General features: G+C 43.2%; 1 protein-coding gene across 2 annotated transcripts in view; it reads right to left on the bottom strand.

Annotated features, from left to right (window-relative positions):
- Positions 1-383: 383 nt before the first annotated feature.
- The window catches only part of Pold3 (DNA polymerase delta 3, accessory subunit), a 38,595-nt gene continuing 20,764 nt past the window's right edge, over positions 384-18,214 (bottom strand). For both annotated transcript variants that reach the window (XM_057756622.1, XM_057756624.1), the window contains 7 exons: positions 17,720-17,981; positions 16,220-16,292; positions 12,968-13,133; positions 9,997-10,106; positions 5,743-5,849; positions 4,682-4,760; positions 384-2,306 (listed from right to left, as the gene is read on the bottom strand). In XM_057756622.1, coding sequence (XP_057612605.1) covers positions 2,101-2,306; positions 4,682-4,760; positions 5,743-5,849; positions 9,997-10,106; positions 12,968-13,133; positions 16,220-16,292; positions 17,720-17,981 — 1,003 coding nt within the window. In that variant the 3' untranslated portion in view covers positions 384-2,100. The remainder of the gene's footprint in view (positions 2,307-4,681; positions 4,761-5,742; positions 5,850-9,996; positions 10,107-12,967; positions 13,134-16,219; positions 16,293-17,719; positions 17,982-18,214) is intronic.

Raw genomic sequence — 18,214 nt, 5'->3', positions numbered from 1 at the left:
CAAAGTAAATAATTCGCATGCTGTAGACAGCTGTTATTGAGGTGGCTACTAGCGTAATTAATAGGGCTCAGGCGTTGGCGACACAGAGTGAGCCACAGAGTGGCTCATTTCAGTTCAACTTTGTTAAAGAACTGAATGCAAGATCAGGACTAGATTTCCTTCTTAATGAACTGAAAAATAAGGCCGGTTAAAACTAAGATTTCCCAGAGGACTGAAAAGATGATGAAGACAGCAAAAAACTTGTACATTTCAGATTGTGGGTCTTCACTTTTAGCAACATAAACTGAAAACCAGTCTGTTCCCAGTCAGTGTTTAGGTAACTACACACCCTGCCACCAGGCTGTCAAGCAATGGACACATCAGACATTCAGTTTGAGTACTGTTTCAAAACGGCTTCTCGAATTTATTGAACTCGTGGGTAACCTGGTTGAGTGCTGTATAAAACGGAGAGAAAACATCACCACGCGATGATTGCTTAGCTTCTGCAGGCAGTTCCAAACTCAGGTGGGGAGCTGAGTGCAGGGACCAGAGACTCGTACTCTCCCTTGAGAGGAGAACCCCAGATTGCACCAGAGCTCCAATTCAAACTCGGTTTTATTAGAAATCCCTCCATAATCAGATTTAAGGAATACTGGATTGTTGCCTTGTACTTTTCCATTCCCATTTGGAAAAATAGCCAGAGGCGATGACAAAAATAACCACTTAAAACAAGGGACTCTTCTCCAGAAGCTTCTTGTCAAGCCTCAGTCCAGGCATTCCACTCTTTTCCACTTAAAAAAAAAAAAAAAAAAAAAAAGTCTGGCATGTGCCAGCCTTTACTCAGGCTGACGTGCAAAGCCTCGGCTCTCCAGTCTTCGCTGTAAGGCCAGGACTCATCTCCCAAGCTGCTGGTCCTAATCAAGCCCATGCTTGGTTGCTAAAGCAGCTGTGTTAATGCCAAGGTCAGTCCCAACCCTAACTTCCAATAGTAGGCAGCTGCTTACATCTCTGTGACACAAGCCAGGCCTCAGTGGAAGGGTTGGGTCAGACACCCCTCATCGGCTGAGAGTGAATCACATGGGCAGTCATGTCTGTGCTCCCTTCCCCACAACTCCGTGCAAAGCCATTGCCACACAACCTAGATGGCTCTCACCTCCTGCCCAGCCATAATGGAAGGTGCTTGAAGCCATTATCAGAATAAAGGCACAAAAGCCAACGTTTTCATCACTGTCTAGACCTATAACCAGCCAGTCCCCCATCTCTTCCTGGGCAGCCTGTACTGCTCGGGGAACGGGAGGACCTGAAAACACAGAAGAGCAACATCTCCTAATGTGTGCCTTAGGTCTCCATGCCTCCCTGGGATGGGCACTGCCACTTCCCCCTTTACTCTGTCTCACTGTACTGGCTCCACTCTCTAGGTATTGAGACTGGAAATGTATTTGGGAGAAAGATACCGTGAACACAAGAGTAGACTGTGTACCCTGTGTTAACACGGCAGCTCTGCCAGTGGCTGCCATGCTGACTCTTGGTAAGGTTTGGTATTTGTGCTCTGTCCTAACCACTGAGTGTGAGCAAAGCTCTGGAGAGCTTCTGTGGTCTGCCTGCAGCCGAGTATCACTTGCTATATGACAGAAATAAGGGATTACAGAAGATTTTAGTTTTAGCTTTTTGTCTGACCAAGATTTAAAAGTTTTACAGAAAACAGATTTGCGGGGTCAGGGAACAGAAGTGTGTCGGCACGGAGAGGAAAGTGAGAAGTGGTGAAAACATCCAGTAGAATTCATAAAATAAAAACACTGCCACACAAGCTCACACAATACAGAGGACCAGAAGAGGAACATGGTGTGAGTGGGGCCCTTCTAGGCAGGTCAGAAATTGTGCTTTATAAACTCATTACAATGTAACAGCTTTTAAAATATCTTTTGCCTCCTGCTTCTAGGTGACTCCCTTTTGGTTAGAAAAAAAAAAAAAAAACCTAGAAATAGTCCAAGTGTCAAGTGATGGCAGTGCAGCATTTTGCTACAGATGAGGCAAGGAGCTAGGCAAACTTACACAGTAAGTGACAGTCTATACTTGTTGGTCTTCTCCCTTGACCACCCCAAGTCCTGCCAGGGACAGCATTTACTTCTTCTGGAAGAAGCCAGTAATGGACACTTGTCTGTTGGCTTTGCCCAGAGCAGCGGTCCCTTTCTTGGGGCCCTTTCGCGGCTCCTCTTTGGTCTCCTTTTTCACTGCAGCGGCCGGGGGTCTGTGTACCGGCGCCACCTTCATCTTACCCTCTTCTTCACTGTCCGTGCATGATTCACTCTCGTAGACTTTTTCAGTCACTGGAATAATGGGAAAAAAAACAGGGACACGGTGGCTTTGAGTTACCAAAAGGGAGGTTGCCCTGTGCATCAGGTCCTGAGTTTTTTCTTACTGAGTGAACACATTTACCCTGAGGTCACATAGCTGAGAATCCCCCTACTCCTTCACAGCTAAGCCCCATGTCATCAGATTGCCCAACCCTGTTCCTTGTGTCCTTGTCTACACTGGCTATGTCTACATACGAGCTGTCTGTATCTCAAACATCTCTTCCTAACTCCATGCTCTGAGTGGCTTCCTGAGTCATCTTCCGTGTCCTACACATCTGCCCATTTCCAGTGCTCACTCTCCTAGCTCTTCATTTAGCCTGTCAGAGCTCTCACTCTTCCACCATGGGTGCTTCTAGCTCACTCCATCCCGTGTCAACCACTGCCCCATCTGAAGCCACAATTCGTACTCAACTTCTCAGTTCTTGTAACTGAATGACTGCTAATGAGCCCAAGATTTACTTCAGCTTACATTATGAAAATGGGGAGCACACTGACCATCAGCACACATGGATGTACCTGGCAGTCTTTGGTAAACACTTCTCAGTGTTGTTTTTTCTCATGGTGTACTCTGCTGGAGGTCAACTGGCTACTGCCTCATTAGCACACCCTTCACCCATATCCAGTTAACCCAATTAGGTTACAAAACTACCTAATATCTCCCCCGGGGAGTTCTTAGAATTGGTCTTTACTTTCAAGAACCGATAACCCTCTTTGATGATTCCTGCAGACTTAGAGGGCCAAGGGCATTTACAAGCCTTTATTACTAGGCCTCAGGAGGCAGAGACAGTTGGATCTCTGAATTCGAGGCCAGCCTGGTCTACAAAATGAGTTACAGGACAGCCAAGGCTACACAGAGAAACCCTGTCTTGAAAAACAAAACAAGAAAGAAAAGAAAGAAAGAAAGAAAGAAAGAAAGAAAGAAAGAAAGAAAGAAAGAAAGAAAGAAAGATATAGTTCAGATGAGAGAACTTGGCCTCTCTGGTAATCTAATTAGGAACACAGCATCTCAGTCAAGCGTGGTATGGCAAACACCTGAAATCTGTGCCCTTGGAGACTGGTAAGAGAACCCTGAGGAGATCATGCCTACAAAGGAAGAAAGGAAAAGAGAAAGACAAGAAAAATGCAGAAAAACTTCAATTTTAGTAAGACTTTCAGGTAATTTGCGTAGTTAATAATATTAGAGAAATGTGTCAATCTTTTTGAGAAGACACTTGAGACATTCCCATGGAATGAATACCCTATAGTCCAGCAAGCACAATCCCAGAACACCCTCCACCCCACACACCCTCCATGCTACATACATCCTATAACTCAATTCATGGACAAAACTATGAACTGTTATTTATTTCTATGTTAGGAAGACCTGAGGAGCTGTCTACAGAAAGGAAATGATTTCATGGTTGGTAATAAGCCCCTGATACGTCATAAGCTGTAGTCTCTACTCAATGGCAGCATGTCTACAGCATCATACGTCAGGATCAATTACAGTCACAGCAGTAGGCCTGTCAGGAGAATGGGAGGCAGAGATAATAGGACAGGGCCTGCGACCAACACAACGACTCCAGGAGCTTCAATCAGCACTTGAGGAAGAGCTGATTCTTCAGAGCCAATCAATCTTTTAAAGAGAGAAATTTTACAAGAAAATGAAAATCAAAAAGGCAAGAAAGCCAGGCATTGGTAGCACACACCTTTAATTCCAGTGCTCAGGAGGCAGAGACAGGTGGATCTCTGTGTTTAAGGCCAGCCTGGTCTACAGATCAGGTTCCAGGACAGCCAGGGTAACACGGGAAAGAAAAGAAAGGGGAGGGACCTTCTCTAGGAGATCTAGCTTCGTGATAGGTACCATAAGAAAGGAGAAGAAATTATTCATGCTCCAAACCAGAACTTTACAAATCCATGATTGCCTCTAGGCAGGAGAACACAGTATTGGAGTCTGAGCATCTCAACAGGGTTCAAGTGCTGAATCCCAAAAGCCCCACCTCAGACCACTCATCTATGGAAAGAGCCTGACCTAGAGTAAAGAGGATACCCAGGAAGCAGGGACCCCGTCAAGTTATACTCTTCTACGGATGAATGCCACGGGACACCAGACACTTGACACTCCCAGGTCCAATTACCCAATCAGTCTGACACGACTCAGAGGCCACTCTCAGAGCTTCATTTCATGGTGCAGGTGCTGACTTCACTGCAGCGTTCTGTGTACTCTGCTCCTCAGAGAAGGAGCGACAGGCAGCATTGCATGGCCTAAGCCCATGTGCGCTCACACTGCAGACAGCTGCTCTGCAGGGAGTTACAGTGCCTCACTAAAATAAGAAGAACTCAAGCCTGATGCCAAACATTTGCCTTACCTATGCAGCCCTCTTCATCCACAAAGGTTTTAGATTTCAGTACACGCTTTCGTTTTCTTTTGTTTTCTCCACTTGAACTCTAAAAGATCAGACAGTAACAATATTAAGTCGACCTGTGAAGCTATAGAGAAAAATAACAGAAGACTGTAAATCTACAAAAACCACCCCTATCATGCCATTATGATCAAACGTAGAACGAGGAACTCTACACTTCACAGGCACATAATGCTTACTGTATGCACAGGCCTGGTATCTTCCCGATTACAGAAAGAGAAGCAGTGTGCTTGGGAAAGATTCGAGTTCTTGGTGAAAAAGGCACACAGATTAAGGACCTTAGTGGAAGAGAGGGACAAGGAGAGCATACTACCGCAATATGCTGTCAGGACTTTCCAGGAAAGCAGTAGATACTTCCATGTTCAGCCTTGGCATTTGAGCGTCATACCCAACTAGTTTAGCCAGAAGCACATATTACTACTATCAATTCCCTTTTATCTACATTTTCATCCTGTTTCTTTGACTATGATATAACAGTATGAGATTTACATTAAGTCTTAGCAGAATGAATTAAAGAAAACTAGTGGTTACAAAGGAGGCTTATCAGCATTCATCTTCTCAACATTTCACCACCCACTATTATCAACTAATAGAAACAGATAAGCCACAGCTAAAGCGCATTCAAAACTGCATGTCACTGTTTGCTGTGGTTTTCTCATCTAGTCCTTTCCCTAAGAACAAATTTGAGTTTTGTGTTTCCTTTTATCTTTCATAATTTGCCCTGGTGGAGGCTGGGCCGCAAGAGTCCTGATGGTGATGATCACAAAAAAACAAACAGCTGCCCAGAGCCACCCCCCTCACAACCTTCCTAAGGCTATCCCCTACAGCAATGTCTGCCCTCAGGTAAGAAGAGAAGTGTGTCCATCTGGTCAACCTGAAGGGAAGCAAGATGAGACACGAGCCAGCTATCGGCCACTGGAGAAGACAGAAGGGCACACAAGATTCAACACAGTGACTGTAGGGTCCTGAGAGAAGACACACAGAAGGGAGAACTGGGCTGGGTTTACCTTGACGGGAGGAGACTCAGGTTTTGGCACAGACTCAGGAGGTGGAGATGCAGGAGGAGGTGGAGATGGTGAATCTGCTTCATACATTTCAGGAGAGTCTGGGAAGACTGGAAAATGGAACAAGCTTAATGAAGAGAAAAAGCTCTAACTAGCACAATGCCTTCTCCACTGCATCTGCCTTGAAACTTCTGCTTATCAAAGCATATTTTGCAAGCAGTAATTCATGATGACCAAGGAATACAGTCAGAGACTTAAAATACACATTAATTATTTTACATAATTACAATCAAGAATTTCTGAAGTTGGCAGTACCTTAGAGATTCTCTTAGTCAAGTGTTCTGTCGTACACAAGACCAGAATATGAAGCTGGTTGACACATAATGACCATGTACCACATATCAGGAGTCTCACTTTATTCTCACCACAACCCAAGAGACAGATCTTACTCCCATAACACAGTTGAGTAAACAGGTTCCGAGACTCCACTTGGCAAAGGCTCACGACTCATAAAAACAGGTCTTAAACCCAAGCCAGTGTGATTCCATAGCCTTTGTAACCCAACCATCCGTTCTCTTCCCAGTATGACCAAGTCAGTAGAGACAGCCTGTTCTCCTCAGTGCTCCACGGTGTCTTTGTTGCTAGTGTCTGAGGATGACTGACAGGATTGCTGGACCCAGACCGTCCAGCTGGAAGTAAGTGCATGGTTTTGGGAAGAATCACCTTTGAAAGCTGATCTCCATGAAAGATCTAACAGCCAACTCTGACTGTAAAAGACTATTTCTAGTGACTTCCCCACTGATAAGCCTTATAAGTCTTGTTTTGCCACACAGAGAACAGGCAGGAAAAAAGTCAGGAGAGAAAGAATGTTGTGGAAATGGTATCTGACAGTGGAGTACCACGCAGGGATCCCAGTTTCTCAGTAAAGAATCAGGTCTGAGAGAAGAGAAGGCCACCAGAAAGGAAGGGAGGGACCTCAGCAGGCTACTGTTTTGTTTATTTGTCTGGTCATCTTTTTTGTAACTTTATTTTCCCCCAAGCTGAGGTCTGAACCCAGGGCCTTGTATTTACTAGGTGAGCACACTGAGCTAATCTCCCCAATTCCGGACCTACTGCTTAATCACCACCAAGACACTGCTGGCCATGGGCCTGGGTAGCTGCTTAGCCTCACCTGCTCCCTGAACCTCCTGGCTACATTCAAATTCTCTGCACAAATCTTGGATCTGAATTTCTCCCAACTGATTAGGTCAGTGTTAAAAATTATGACAGTGGAGGGTTCATGGCCAAATGACCTAAAGAGGTGAAACAGAGTAAGAGCCAGGATAAAGCAATAAATTAGACACCTCAAGTATGAAATGGGCCCTAACTTTATGAGTTCAGAGAAACAAGAGACAGAGACAAAGGAAAGCAGAGCAGCTGCAGTCTAGCTATGAACTCAGCTCGCAACGGGAGTCTAAGCAAGAGCACACCACAGAACCAGGACCTCACTAGAATGCTGGGCTGTAGTGGGCCCTCTCGGACCGCTCCCAGCACTGCACGCAAGTGCTTCCCTGTTTCTGCCCTCAGACTCAGTCCAACGAGCAGGGGCGCTACAGTTGTCCTGCACTGGGTACAGAGCAACAGTAACTCTCATGTCTTAAATCAAGGAGAGTAAGTACTTCCTGGATAAAATCTGGGGTGAGGAACATCCAGGTCAAGGGAAGGCCACAGACAGTTCCCATTTCCTACTTTCCAGTTGCCCACCTCCGAGAATCATACGGTAATAAAATGTCATAATCCCCCTGGCAGAGAAGAGAGCAGAGGAATAAAGAGATTTCAACACGGCCTGAGAGATGGAAGGCAGCTGGGAGGAGCTGACAACGAGAGCCAGTTCAGTGATTCAGATGGCAGGGATTATCATCATAAGCTTTGTTTTATCGGACTTTGTTTAAACTTGGATATTTTAAGAAGGATAAGCAACCAACATTTTCTACTTTATAAACATCAATCACTCGTTTTCATAATAACCCCACAAATTTATTTGTCTCATACAACTGAAGTTCAAAGAAATTAAAAAAAAACTTGCCCATACTCAGGCTTTACCATTAACCCAAGTATTCTAACTTGGGACATTTTTACTGACGTAAATATGACAGATGCTTTGTGCATTAGTGTGCTCAATGACGAGAAACATTCAAGAGATGAAGCATCACCTCAAGAAAGCAGTTTTTACTCGGTCAGAATTAAGAACTGTGGGAAAACTCGTGTCAGTGAACCAGCAATGTAAGCACTTGTTGGTCAAGAGTCCTCTGGCAGAGACCAGTGATTCCAATTCCTGGAAAGCAATCACTGTTTCCTAGGACTCGATATATATTTTTAATACCTATCTTACCAGGAAAAAAAAAGCGGTGTACGTTGCGTGTGTATGTGTGCATGTGCGTTCCATAAGCTTGAAATCCACCACAAACATGCAAGGACTGAAAAAGTTAGCAAATACTTAACACAGCTATAAGCTATTTCTTCCTAGCAACACAGATATTAATGTTATTTCTTTCTGGGCCTGCCATGTTTGTTTTGTTTTAAATATGTAGAACTACTAAAGGTGCTTAAGACACTTCCAGGGTAAAGGGGGAAGGAATTTGCTGAGGAGGTACATCTAAGAATCTCTGTTACACACTGAACATCCAGTGGGGTCGGGAGAGGGACACAAAAAGCTACCGTGTAGCCGGGCGGTGGTGGCGCACGCCTTTAATCCCAGCACTCGGGAGGCAGAGGCAGGCGGATCTCTGTGAGTTCTAGACCAGCCTGGTCTACAAGAGCTAGTTCCAGGACAGGCTCCAAAACCACAGAGAAACCCTGTCTCGAAAAACCAAAAAAAAAAAAAAAAAAAAAAAAAAAAAAAAAAAAAAAAGCTACCGTGTGTCAAGCGCTATCTCGGCATTTCTAGTGTGTTGTCTTAATATCCACAAAGAACACCAAGCAGTGGTGGCTCATGTCTTTAATCCCAGCACTCAGGAGGCAGAGGCAGGCCGATCTCTGTGCGTTTGAGGCCAGCCTGGTCTACAAGAGCTAGTTCCAGGACAGCAGGCCAGGCACCAAGGCTACACAGAAAAACCCTGTCTTGAAAAACATAAAAATCCACAAAAAGCCAGTTTGTAGCAACACTGCAGTTCTGGAAGAACAAAGAAGGACCCGAAGTTACGGCACCTGCCTAACATCAGGGAGTAAGCAGCGCAGAAGACTCATTACACCTCAATTCTTGGAAAACTGCCTCCGATGGTTCCAAGTTTAGCCGAGCTCTTTCAACATACTTCCCTGGATAGCACAATGTAGCCCCCAAACCTTTCTCTTTAGCTTCTTTCTACATACTTTACATGGTTTGGGGTAAGATCCAAAGAAAACTTAGATACTGGGTTGGAGAGAGTGCAGATGCTAAGAGTACTGGCTGCTCTTCAGGATCCTGCTTCAGTTCCCAGCATCTACGTAGCAGGCAGCTCACCACCTTGTGTAACTCCAGTCCCAGGGAATCAACTGCCCTCTTTTGAACACTGTATGCATATGGTACACACAAACATGTAAGCAAAACACCCATACACATACTTTAAAAAATATTAAAAGTACTTGATATTTGTTTTAAAGCACATTAATTTTCCTGTAGAGATTCCTGTGCTTATTCTGCTTCTTTATCTTACAACAATGTCCACATCCTGACCCTGGAAGAGCCACAGTGACACTACACATGCAGGGTCCTGCAATTTTACCACTTTTATTTACTGGTATGTCTAGAATATGTACTTGAAGGCAGCCAAAGGAACGCTAGCCTTAGAGAAAAAGGAAAGGGCTTAGATAGTGTGTGAAAGTCTTTCTGTATTCTGTACTTCCGTTTTCTGTATTTCTGTTTTCTTTTCTTTTTTGGATTTATTTATTATGTATACAGTGTTTTGTTTGTATGTGTCCTTGCAGGCCAGAAGAGGGCACCAGATCTCATTACAGGTACTTGGGAATCACCATGTGGTTGCTGGGAATTGAACTCAGGACCTCTGGAAGAGCAGTCAATGCTCTTAACCTCTGAGCCATCTCTCCAGTCTCTGTTTTAGGTATTTCACAAGTTACCAAATGATCACTATTCTGATAAAAATCTGTAGCAGACTTCAGAGAGAATTATTCTCTCATTGTTAGGACTACTGCTCTCATTGTAGTCCACAGTAAGTGAATTTTTCACATCTTTGAGCATGAACCAAGAAATGATCCCCTACCAAAATTAATAGCAATGCCTACCTTCATCTTCACTGCTATCAGACTGAGGAAGCTTGATTCTTCTCCTCCTCTTTTTCTTCAGGTTTTCCGTTTCCTTGGCTTCCTCATCAGACAAGTCTACTCGCTTCCCCCTGCAGCCATTACACAGAACAGAAAGTGTGCACATGTTTGAGTATGCGTGTGTTCCTATGCAGCTTCTTTTAGAGCTTACAGCCATAAATCCACAGGGTAGAAAACAACAAAGTAGGTAAGGAAAGACTGGTTGATTTTTACTTGTTTATTTGAGACAGTGTTTCTATGTAGTCCTGGCTGTCCTGGAACTCACTAGGTAGATCAAGCTGGCCTCTGGCTCAGAGATCCTCTTGCCTCTGCTTCCCTAGTGGTATACCACTGTGCCCAGCAGAAAGATTGATCCTTCGGAGAAAATATACTGCTGGCTATTCACACCTATATCACTTTATAGGGTAGTCAGAATAAAAGGTTTCACCAGTTCTCTTTAGGCCAGTTTAGAGTCCTGTCAATGCCTTTTCCCTCCTACTGGCCTTTCGGTAATTTAACATGCATTAAATAAGCAGCTAAACAACCACATTGCAAAGATCAGGAAAGAAATGCTGTCCTCAAAAAGCCATGGCAGGTCAGACATAGTGGCACATGCCTAAAATTTCTGCAGAGAGGTGGGCGGATTCTAAGACTGAGGGCAGCCTGGGCCGCACAGTGAAACCTGCCTTAAAAGACAAACAGGTTTTGGCCAGCAGCACTAGCTATTATACAACATGATAAAATTTAATGGACAAATAACATTTGTGGGACACAACTGTTAAAAGCTAAGTAGGAAGGGAAGACAATATTCTAAATTGAAAGAACAACGTGAGCAAAGGCATAGATAAGACCGTAAATTCGTTCTAGTGATGTCATAAAAACCTAGACTTTCTCTTGACATTATTTAGCTTCTCTGCTTTCTCCATTATGGCATTCATCAATAAATAATTTAAGGGCCTATTGTGTGTTAGAGACAAATACATAATCTTTCTGTCATTGAGTGCCTATGTCTTTTTTTTAAAAAAATATTTATTTATTTATTATGTATACACTATTCTGTCTGTGTGTATGTCTGCAGGCCAGAAGAGGGCACCAGACCTCATTACAGATGGTTGTGAGCCACCATGTGGTTGCTGGGAATTGAACTCAGGACCTTTGGAAGAGCAGGCAATGCTCTTAACCACTGAGCCATCTCTCCAGCCCCGAGTGCCTATGTCTTATTTAATTTTGAACATCAACTTTTTTTTTTCTACTTTAGCTAGGAAAATAAAGCAAACCCAAAGCAAGCCAAAGGGAATAATATTAGAGTCGAAAACAATGCAGTAGAAAATAAAGAAAACTAACAAAGCCTAAAGTTGTTAGGTTAAGGAGAAAAGATTAATAAGCCTTTTACAATAGAGGGAAAACATGTATTTCCAAGTGGAAATTAAAGAGAATAAAGGACTCTGTAGTCATAACTGCAGAGTCTACAAATACTCTAAGAACAAGGCTAGACAAGGCTAGAGTATGAATGCTTCAACAAGCTCAAGCACTTAGAGGAAATAAGGTCCTTTAAAAGCACAAACTGGTCCAAAAAGAACTAGAAATTTGACTAACACTAAAGCTCTCACATGTATGCATGCACACACACACACACACACACACACACACACACACACACACAGAAATCCAGGCCCAGATTCACTAATAGATTGTATTATATACTTAAATTATTAGAACCATATCCACACATAGGGCCAGAAATGGCTTTGCAGACCAAGGAGCTGCTGCCAAGCCTAATGAACCAAGTCCATTCCAGGGCCCCACACTGTGGCAGAAGAAAACTGACTACCACAAGTTATGTCCGCTGTGTCATGATATGTACATAAACACATAACACACACACACTAAATGTTAAAGAAAAAATATGATTCACAAACTTCTTTGGAAGTTAACACAAGTTGGATATTAAAACTAGCCAATTATCAGGAAAGAAAACAGCTGAGCTGTAGTCCTCAAAAATATAGAAACAAAGTCCTCCGAGGGCAATGTCCACTAATCTAGCAGTGTGTAAAACAATAAATACGACCAGAATGCAAGGCTGGTTTAACATTTTCATGTCAGTCAGTATAACCAACCATATTAGCAGGAAAACTGCATGAGCCACCTCAATAAAAGCAGAAAAAGCATGCTAAAGTTTAAAAGCAATGAGTAAACGCCTCTCAGAAAACTTGGGATAGAAAAAAGCCTTCTTAACCTAGTAAAGGACACCTACTAAAAACCTACACTTAACTGGCTATTTAGTGGAGGGATGCTGAGTACATGCCTGGTAATAGCCTCCCACACTGAGTGCTGGGATCATGGCTGGGACATTTTAATCCACGTATATCATGTGTTCCCGGGGGGCAAGGCCTACTGGGCAGAGCTTTACCCCTCTGAAATGTCACCATTTTGTTGCTCCAACTTTACCACAAAAGTTGGTTCTTTGTGGGCCTATCAGTGCTGACAGTGTCCTTTAGAATTTCTTTCAACAGACTAATTTCTACCAGCTATGAGGTAGTGTCTCAAACTCCTGGATCCATTTTTAACAGCTTGTGTGCTTTTTATTTTCTTTTCTAATTACATTTTACCACTTGAAAAATAAACTCATTGATATAAAAAGAAAACAAAGAACTTCTTCTCTTAAACTGGACTGGAAACAGTAACTTCTCACTGGGTAATCTGATGTGAAACATACACACAGGCACACTTTCATGGTGTCTACACACTTATTCTGAAGTCTGGAGGCAAAGACGATCACAGTTTGCATCAGTGGTTAGCCCGGCTTCACCAGGTGAGCCTAAGGCTTCTCTCTCATTATCACAGCCTTAGGTAGGATTTAGTAGTCAGCTGAAACTGCCTGCTGTAGAAATCCCAAACAGACCTTCTCACCTCCACAAGACACTCCCCTTCCCAAGTGGCAAAATTTTCCTACCATTTTTTTTCCTTCTGCTGCATCTTCACAGGCTCTGCCTTCCTGCTGGATTTCTTCAGGGCTGTGGGAGCTGCCAGCTTTGTTTCAGTGACAGACACCGGAGGCTGCTCCACTGTTTTTTCTTCTTTCACTTCTTGTTCTGGATCCAAACTGACTTTAAGTTTATCTAGAAATAAAGTATAGCAGACCACATATAACCACCGTGCACTGTTAACCATCACTCCTGAGCCAGGTAATGCTAGGAGCAAGGGTAAAAACAGTCCCTGTCCTAAAACAGAGCAGTTGATCGAGAAAACATCTATGATCTTCATTTCTGATTCACACTAACCTCTCACTACACCACTGCCTTAGTGACAGCAAACACAAGGTTTCAAAATACCAAATTTTGGGTTTATTGTGTTTCTGTTGGGTGTGTGCTCGCCATGACACACAGCTGTGAAGGTTAGAGGAGAACGCTCTCTGCTTCTCCTTCTACCATGCAGATCCCAGGGATCAAACTCATCCTCAGGCTTGACAGCCCCTAAATTCAACTTTCATGAAGTTATCCTCTTATTTTCAAATGAGGAAAACAAGAGCTGCAGGTAGTCACGATGATGTTCAAGGATACAGCTTAAAAATGGGCTGACAGCTAAATCTGAAGCAACATCTTTTCTATTCAACCTTTAAAAAAAATATTTATTTTGCTTGTATTGGTGGTTTTTTTTTTTTTTTTTTTTGTCTGCATGTATGTCTGTGCACTACAAGCATGTCTGGTGTGTGTGGAGCCAGAAGAGGCATTGGACCCCTGGGACTGTAGTTAAAGATGGTTGTGAGCTACCACATGAGTGCTGGGAACTGAACCTAGGTCTTTAGAAGAGCAGCCATCTCTCCAAGCCCTGTAGTTTATCGCCTGGATAGTTCTATCTCACTACTACCTTCAATCATAGAACTTAATTCAAATCCTGCTTCCCTCTGGGCAAGCCTAAAATCCATTTTTCTCTTTAAGAACTGGGATAATGTTTATAAGACTACTATCGGCAAAAACATTAAGTGAGTTACCCAAGGTATCACTGAGAGAAAAAGTAAGTGCTGGATATGGGCCTTAGTTAGTTCAACTCCTGACCTGGGTTCCTACATTAAGCTGAGATACCACAGCACACACAAGTGGCCATGCAGAACAGAAACGCATCAGCCACCTGAGAAATACAGAAATGCATAATCTGGCCTCGTGTTCCCAGTGATAGCTGTTTATAGGCAAAGTCAGAATACGCAGTTAGAAAGCCATACACAGTGGAGGTTCTTCAGAAAGCCGTTTGCGTTACCTGGTCTGTAACCACCTATCTTAGTCTTGGCTGATTGTACAGGTTAGGACAACAGTTTTTCAAAGCATGTATGTTCTCTGAGTGCAGACGGATCAAAACACAAAATGCAATCTATTCATATTTTTGAATGTTTATGTGGGAAACCTAACGGGTTGGCTTCACTAGTGCAATAGTGGTAACCATGGTTTCAATTTCAAATTCTCTCTTTTTTGTTGTTGTTGTTTTTGTTTTGTTTTGTTTTTCAAGACAAGGTTTCTCTGTAGCTTTGGAGCCTGTCCTGGAACTTTCTCTGTAGACGAGGCTGGTCCAAACTCAGAGATCCACCTGCTTCTGCCTCCCAAGTGCTGGGATTAAAGGTGTGCACCCCCATTGCCTGGCTAAATTCTGTTGTTCTCATCTGTGCTCTTTAAACTTTCCCACTAAAATATCCCAAATTGACTAGGAAAGTGAACATTTTGCAAGTAACAGAATTTCATGCTTTTTAAGGCTAAGCAACCTGTCATTGTCTGCATCTATCTACAGACAAAGGTTTTTGTCTTCTTTTTCCATTCTATCACTAGTGTGCAATAGAGCTGAAGCACATAGTAGGTATACAATCAACAATTTCAAAATTTGGCCGTTTTTACTGTTAACAGATATTTGTGTATTTTACGTATTTTTAAATGATAAACAAAAGAGTCTTCATTGGGTACTAGAGTGGCTCAGCAGTTCTATCTGCTCTTTCCACACCAGGCAACTCACAATGGCCTGGAACACCTTCTTCTGGATTCCATGGGAAACTAACTCCACAAGTTACACAGATACAACAAGATAACACGAATACAAGTTATCCAAAAAAGTTTTAATTAATTAAAATTCCTCACTGGATCTTATAAATACACAAAAACAAGAAAATCATCAAACTGTCAAGAAATAGTAACAGACTGAGTACAGCGTACCAGTCCCAGCCATGCAGGCGAATGACATCATGATGTGTTCACAGAATCAGGGCCTCCTGTGCATTGCTCCAGCACCACCAGTCGGAGCCATGCAGGCGAATGACATCATGATGTTTCACAGAAACAGGGGGCCCCGTGCATTGCTCCAGCACCACCACCAAAGCATGTTTCTGGATAACTTCCAGGTACCACATTTTTCTACTTTCACAATACAAAACATTCTTTTCTGAGAACCTCCACAGCAAATAAAACACTATCACTCCAATCCCCCACGGCGTATCAATCTGACCGTTGTGGAAAAGCAGAATTCAGACTAATGTCCTTGGATAGACATGCGACAAAAGGTCACAGGTCTCTGTAAACCTGATGTTCCAAGAGAGAGTGCAGTAAGCACCCTGTGGTTCCTACATTCTGTGTGGTATTCTGCCGCATACTCCCAAGGGATGTGTACTTGATATGAGAAGTATAAAAATATATAACTATTGGCTCTTTCCATTAAGAAAGAATTCTTACTTAAATAAAGGCCTTTCCTTCCTCCAAAAAAAAAAAAAAAAGAAGATGCATTTAAATGGCCTGGCCATTACTGCCTATTTTCACATTGACATTTAATTCAGTGCCGTGAGTAATCTTAAAAAATAACCTAAGAGAGACAAAATATTTGTTTTTGTGGTCCCTGGAGACATCTGTAGTTAGGGTCACACCAAGCAAACTAGCGCCAGCGTCCGCGATATTAAGTGCAACTCTCTCACTTTATCACCGTCTTCAAAAGCTTCACTACCTAAGTATTTTATTTTCTTCCTAAGGCCAGAAGTAAAAGCAGAAATAGCCTCCAGGAGCTCAAGCATACCCAAAAGTTCCCTTCCTTTCCTTAATACATTGGTCAGCACACTATGAATATGTTAGGGAATGGGAATGCCTGGTGGGCAAAACCCAGACCACTGGCCTTGACCGCAGGCACACACTACTACAGTAACTTTCTTCCGCGAGTTCAAAGAAATTAAGAACATACTTACTCATAGCTGCTTTTTCAAAAAAGTTGCTCATCATATTTCCTTTTCCTGGTGCTTTGCCCCCAGCTGAAGATGCCTAAAAGCATAAAAAAAACAAACACACATACAATTTCTAATTTTGCCTAATATTCAGGCTGTTCTTGAAGTACCAGGGCCTCAACCGTCTCTAACAGTATAGCATAGTAAAAGTCAGGCATGGTGGGACAAGACTGTAATTCCAGAACAAGGGAGGTAGAACTTGGAGGACCATCCGCAGCTACACTGCAAGATCAAAGCCAGAATGGGCCAGGTGTAGCATTCCAACTTGACAGTACAGACTCTAAACATCATGGCAAAATGTGCAGATGTTAACTAAGAACCTAGAGCAAAGCCGGGTGGCGGTGGCGGCACACACCTTTAATCCCAGCACTCGGGAGGCAGAGGCAGGCGGATCTCTGTGAGTTTGAGACCAGCCTGGTCTACAAGAGCTAGTTCCAGGACAGGCTCCAAAGCCACAGAGAAACCCTGTCTTGAAAAACCAAACAAAAAGAACCTAGAGCAGAATTCCAGACCAGCTGACAAAGTCTGCTTTCTGTTCTCACAAATTACTTAATGAGTACATCTGAGCTTTTCTTGAGCATATTTTGAAGCTATCTGTCCTAAGAGAATTCAATCAGAAATGGTACGCATGGCAAACGACGGGAGAGAAGGTAGAGTATTTTTAATTCTCAGGGGGATTTGAACCCTGGGCCTCCATTTCATAGCAGTATGGCTGCAGGCAAATTACTTTATACATAAACAGCAAGATTCAAACAGAACTGATACGAAGCTTTTCACAGAAGTCAGACTCAGTGCACAGAAGGATTCAATGTGTGCTTGTTTCTGCCTTCCCTCCTTTCTCTTGTGAGATGGTGTCTCTATGTAGCCTCCTCTTCCCGAATGCTGGGATTACAGGCACAGACCAGACCACCAAATCAAGAGAGCTTTTTTTCCTTACTGCCCTTATGTTAGTTCAGACAACTGGACAATAAAAAAGGATAAGGGGGGAAAAGGCATGAACTAGACATGAAGGGCAAAGCTCCAGCTAGATGTTCTCAAGCCTCACACCCCTACAATTCCTCAAACCTGCAGTTTTTTGAGCAATTTTCACATACATTATTTCAATGGCTGTCTCAATGACATTTAGTGTGCAAGCTGGGTATCGCCATTTTATAGGAGAATCCAATCTCAGAGAGAGTATTATGGGGAAGAAAGAACTACCAGAGGAGAAAATACAGATCCCATTAGGCCACGCACGGTGGCTCTTGCCCCTTCCCAGGCTGGAGAGGCAGAGGGGAGCCTAAGTTTGAGGTCAGCCTGGACCTGAGAGCAGGACCTCAAACAAATAATCACAAATGTCCAAACTGAAGTAGATCACTCGGCACTGATAGTGGCCCTTCTATAAATAAACTCGCACTGAAATTCTGGAGGCTTTCCTGGACCCCATCCCGCTTTTAAAGGCCTAGTGTCAAGAGACTGACTTACATTTGTTACTTCTTTAGCCTCTGCTTTAGTCTCCTTGTTGGTGTCTTGGGTTTTAGTAGCAGCTTTAGAGAGCAACATTCCCATGATTCCTCTGGGCTGCTGGGACACCTGTTTGGAGGCAGGTGGGCCATGGCCATTGATGGTCAGTTCATTGGCTTGTGTCTCACTTGCTGCCTGAAGACTTGACTGCTCAAACTTTCTGGAAGACGAGGATTCTGCAGGAGCTCTGGGGACGGCCGCCGCACACTGTATAGCACTAAACCTAAGTACAGAAGTGTGTATAAGATTAATGGCACTACCAAACCTCATTTCCAAACCCTGTGCCTTCTATATATCTTTTCACATCAATATAAAACTAGAGAATTTAAAACTAGACTATCACAGAAAAAAAATTTCATGTAAACTCTCATTTGGGCAAGGAAACATGCAGTGGGGAGAAGCAACTCTGCCTAAAATTCGCGCTCACCTAGTTACGAAGCGAGGACCAAATCAGCC

This window comes from Chionomys nivalis, chromosome 23 (genome assembly GCF_950005125.1).
Source record: "Chionomys nivalis chromosome 23, mChiNiv1.1, whole genome shotgun sequence".
In the NCBI taxonomy this organism is placed as follows: Eukaryota; Metazoa; Chordata; class Mammalia; order Rodentia; family Cricetidae; genus Chionomys; species Chionomys nivalis.
The sequence above is the reverse complement of the archived record's forward strand: the minus strand, read 5'-3'. Positions and strand labels throughout refer to the sequence as shown.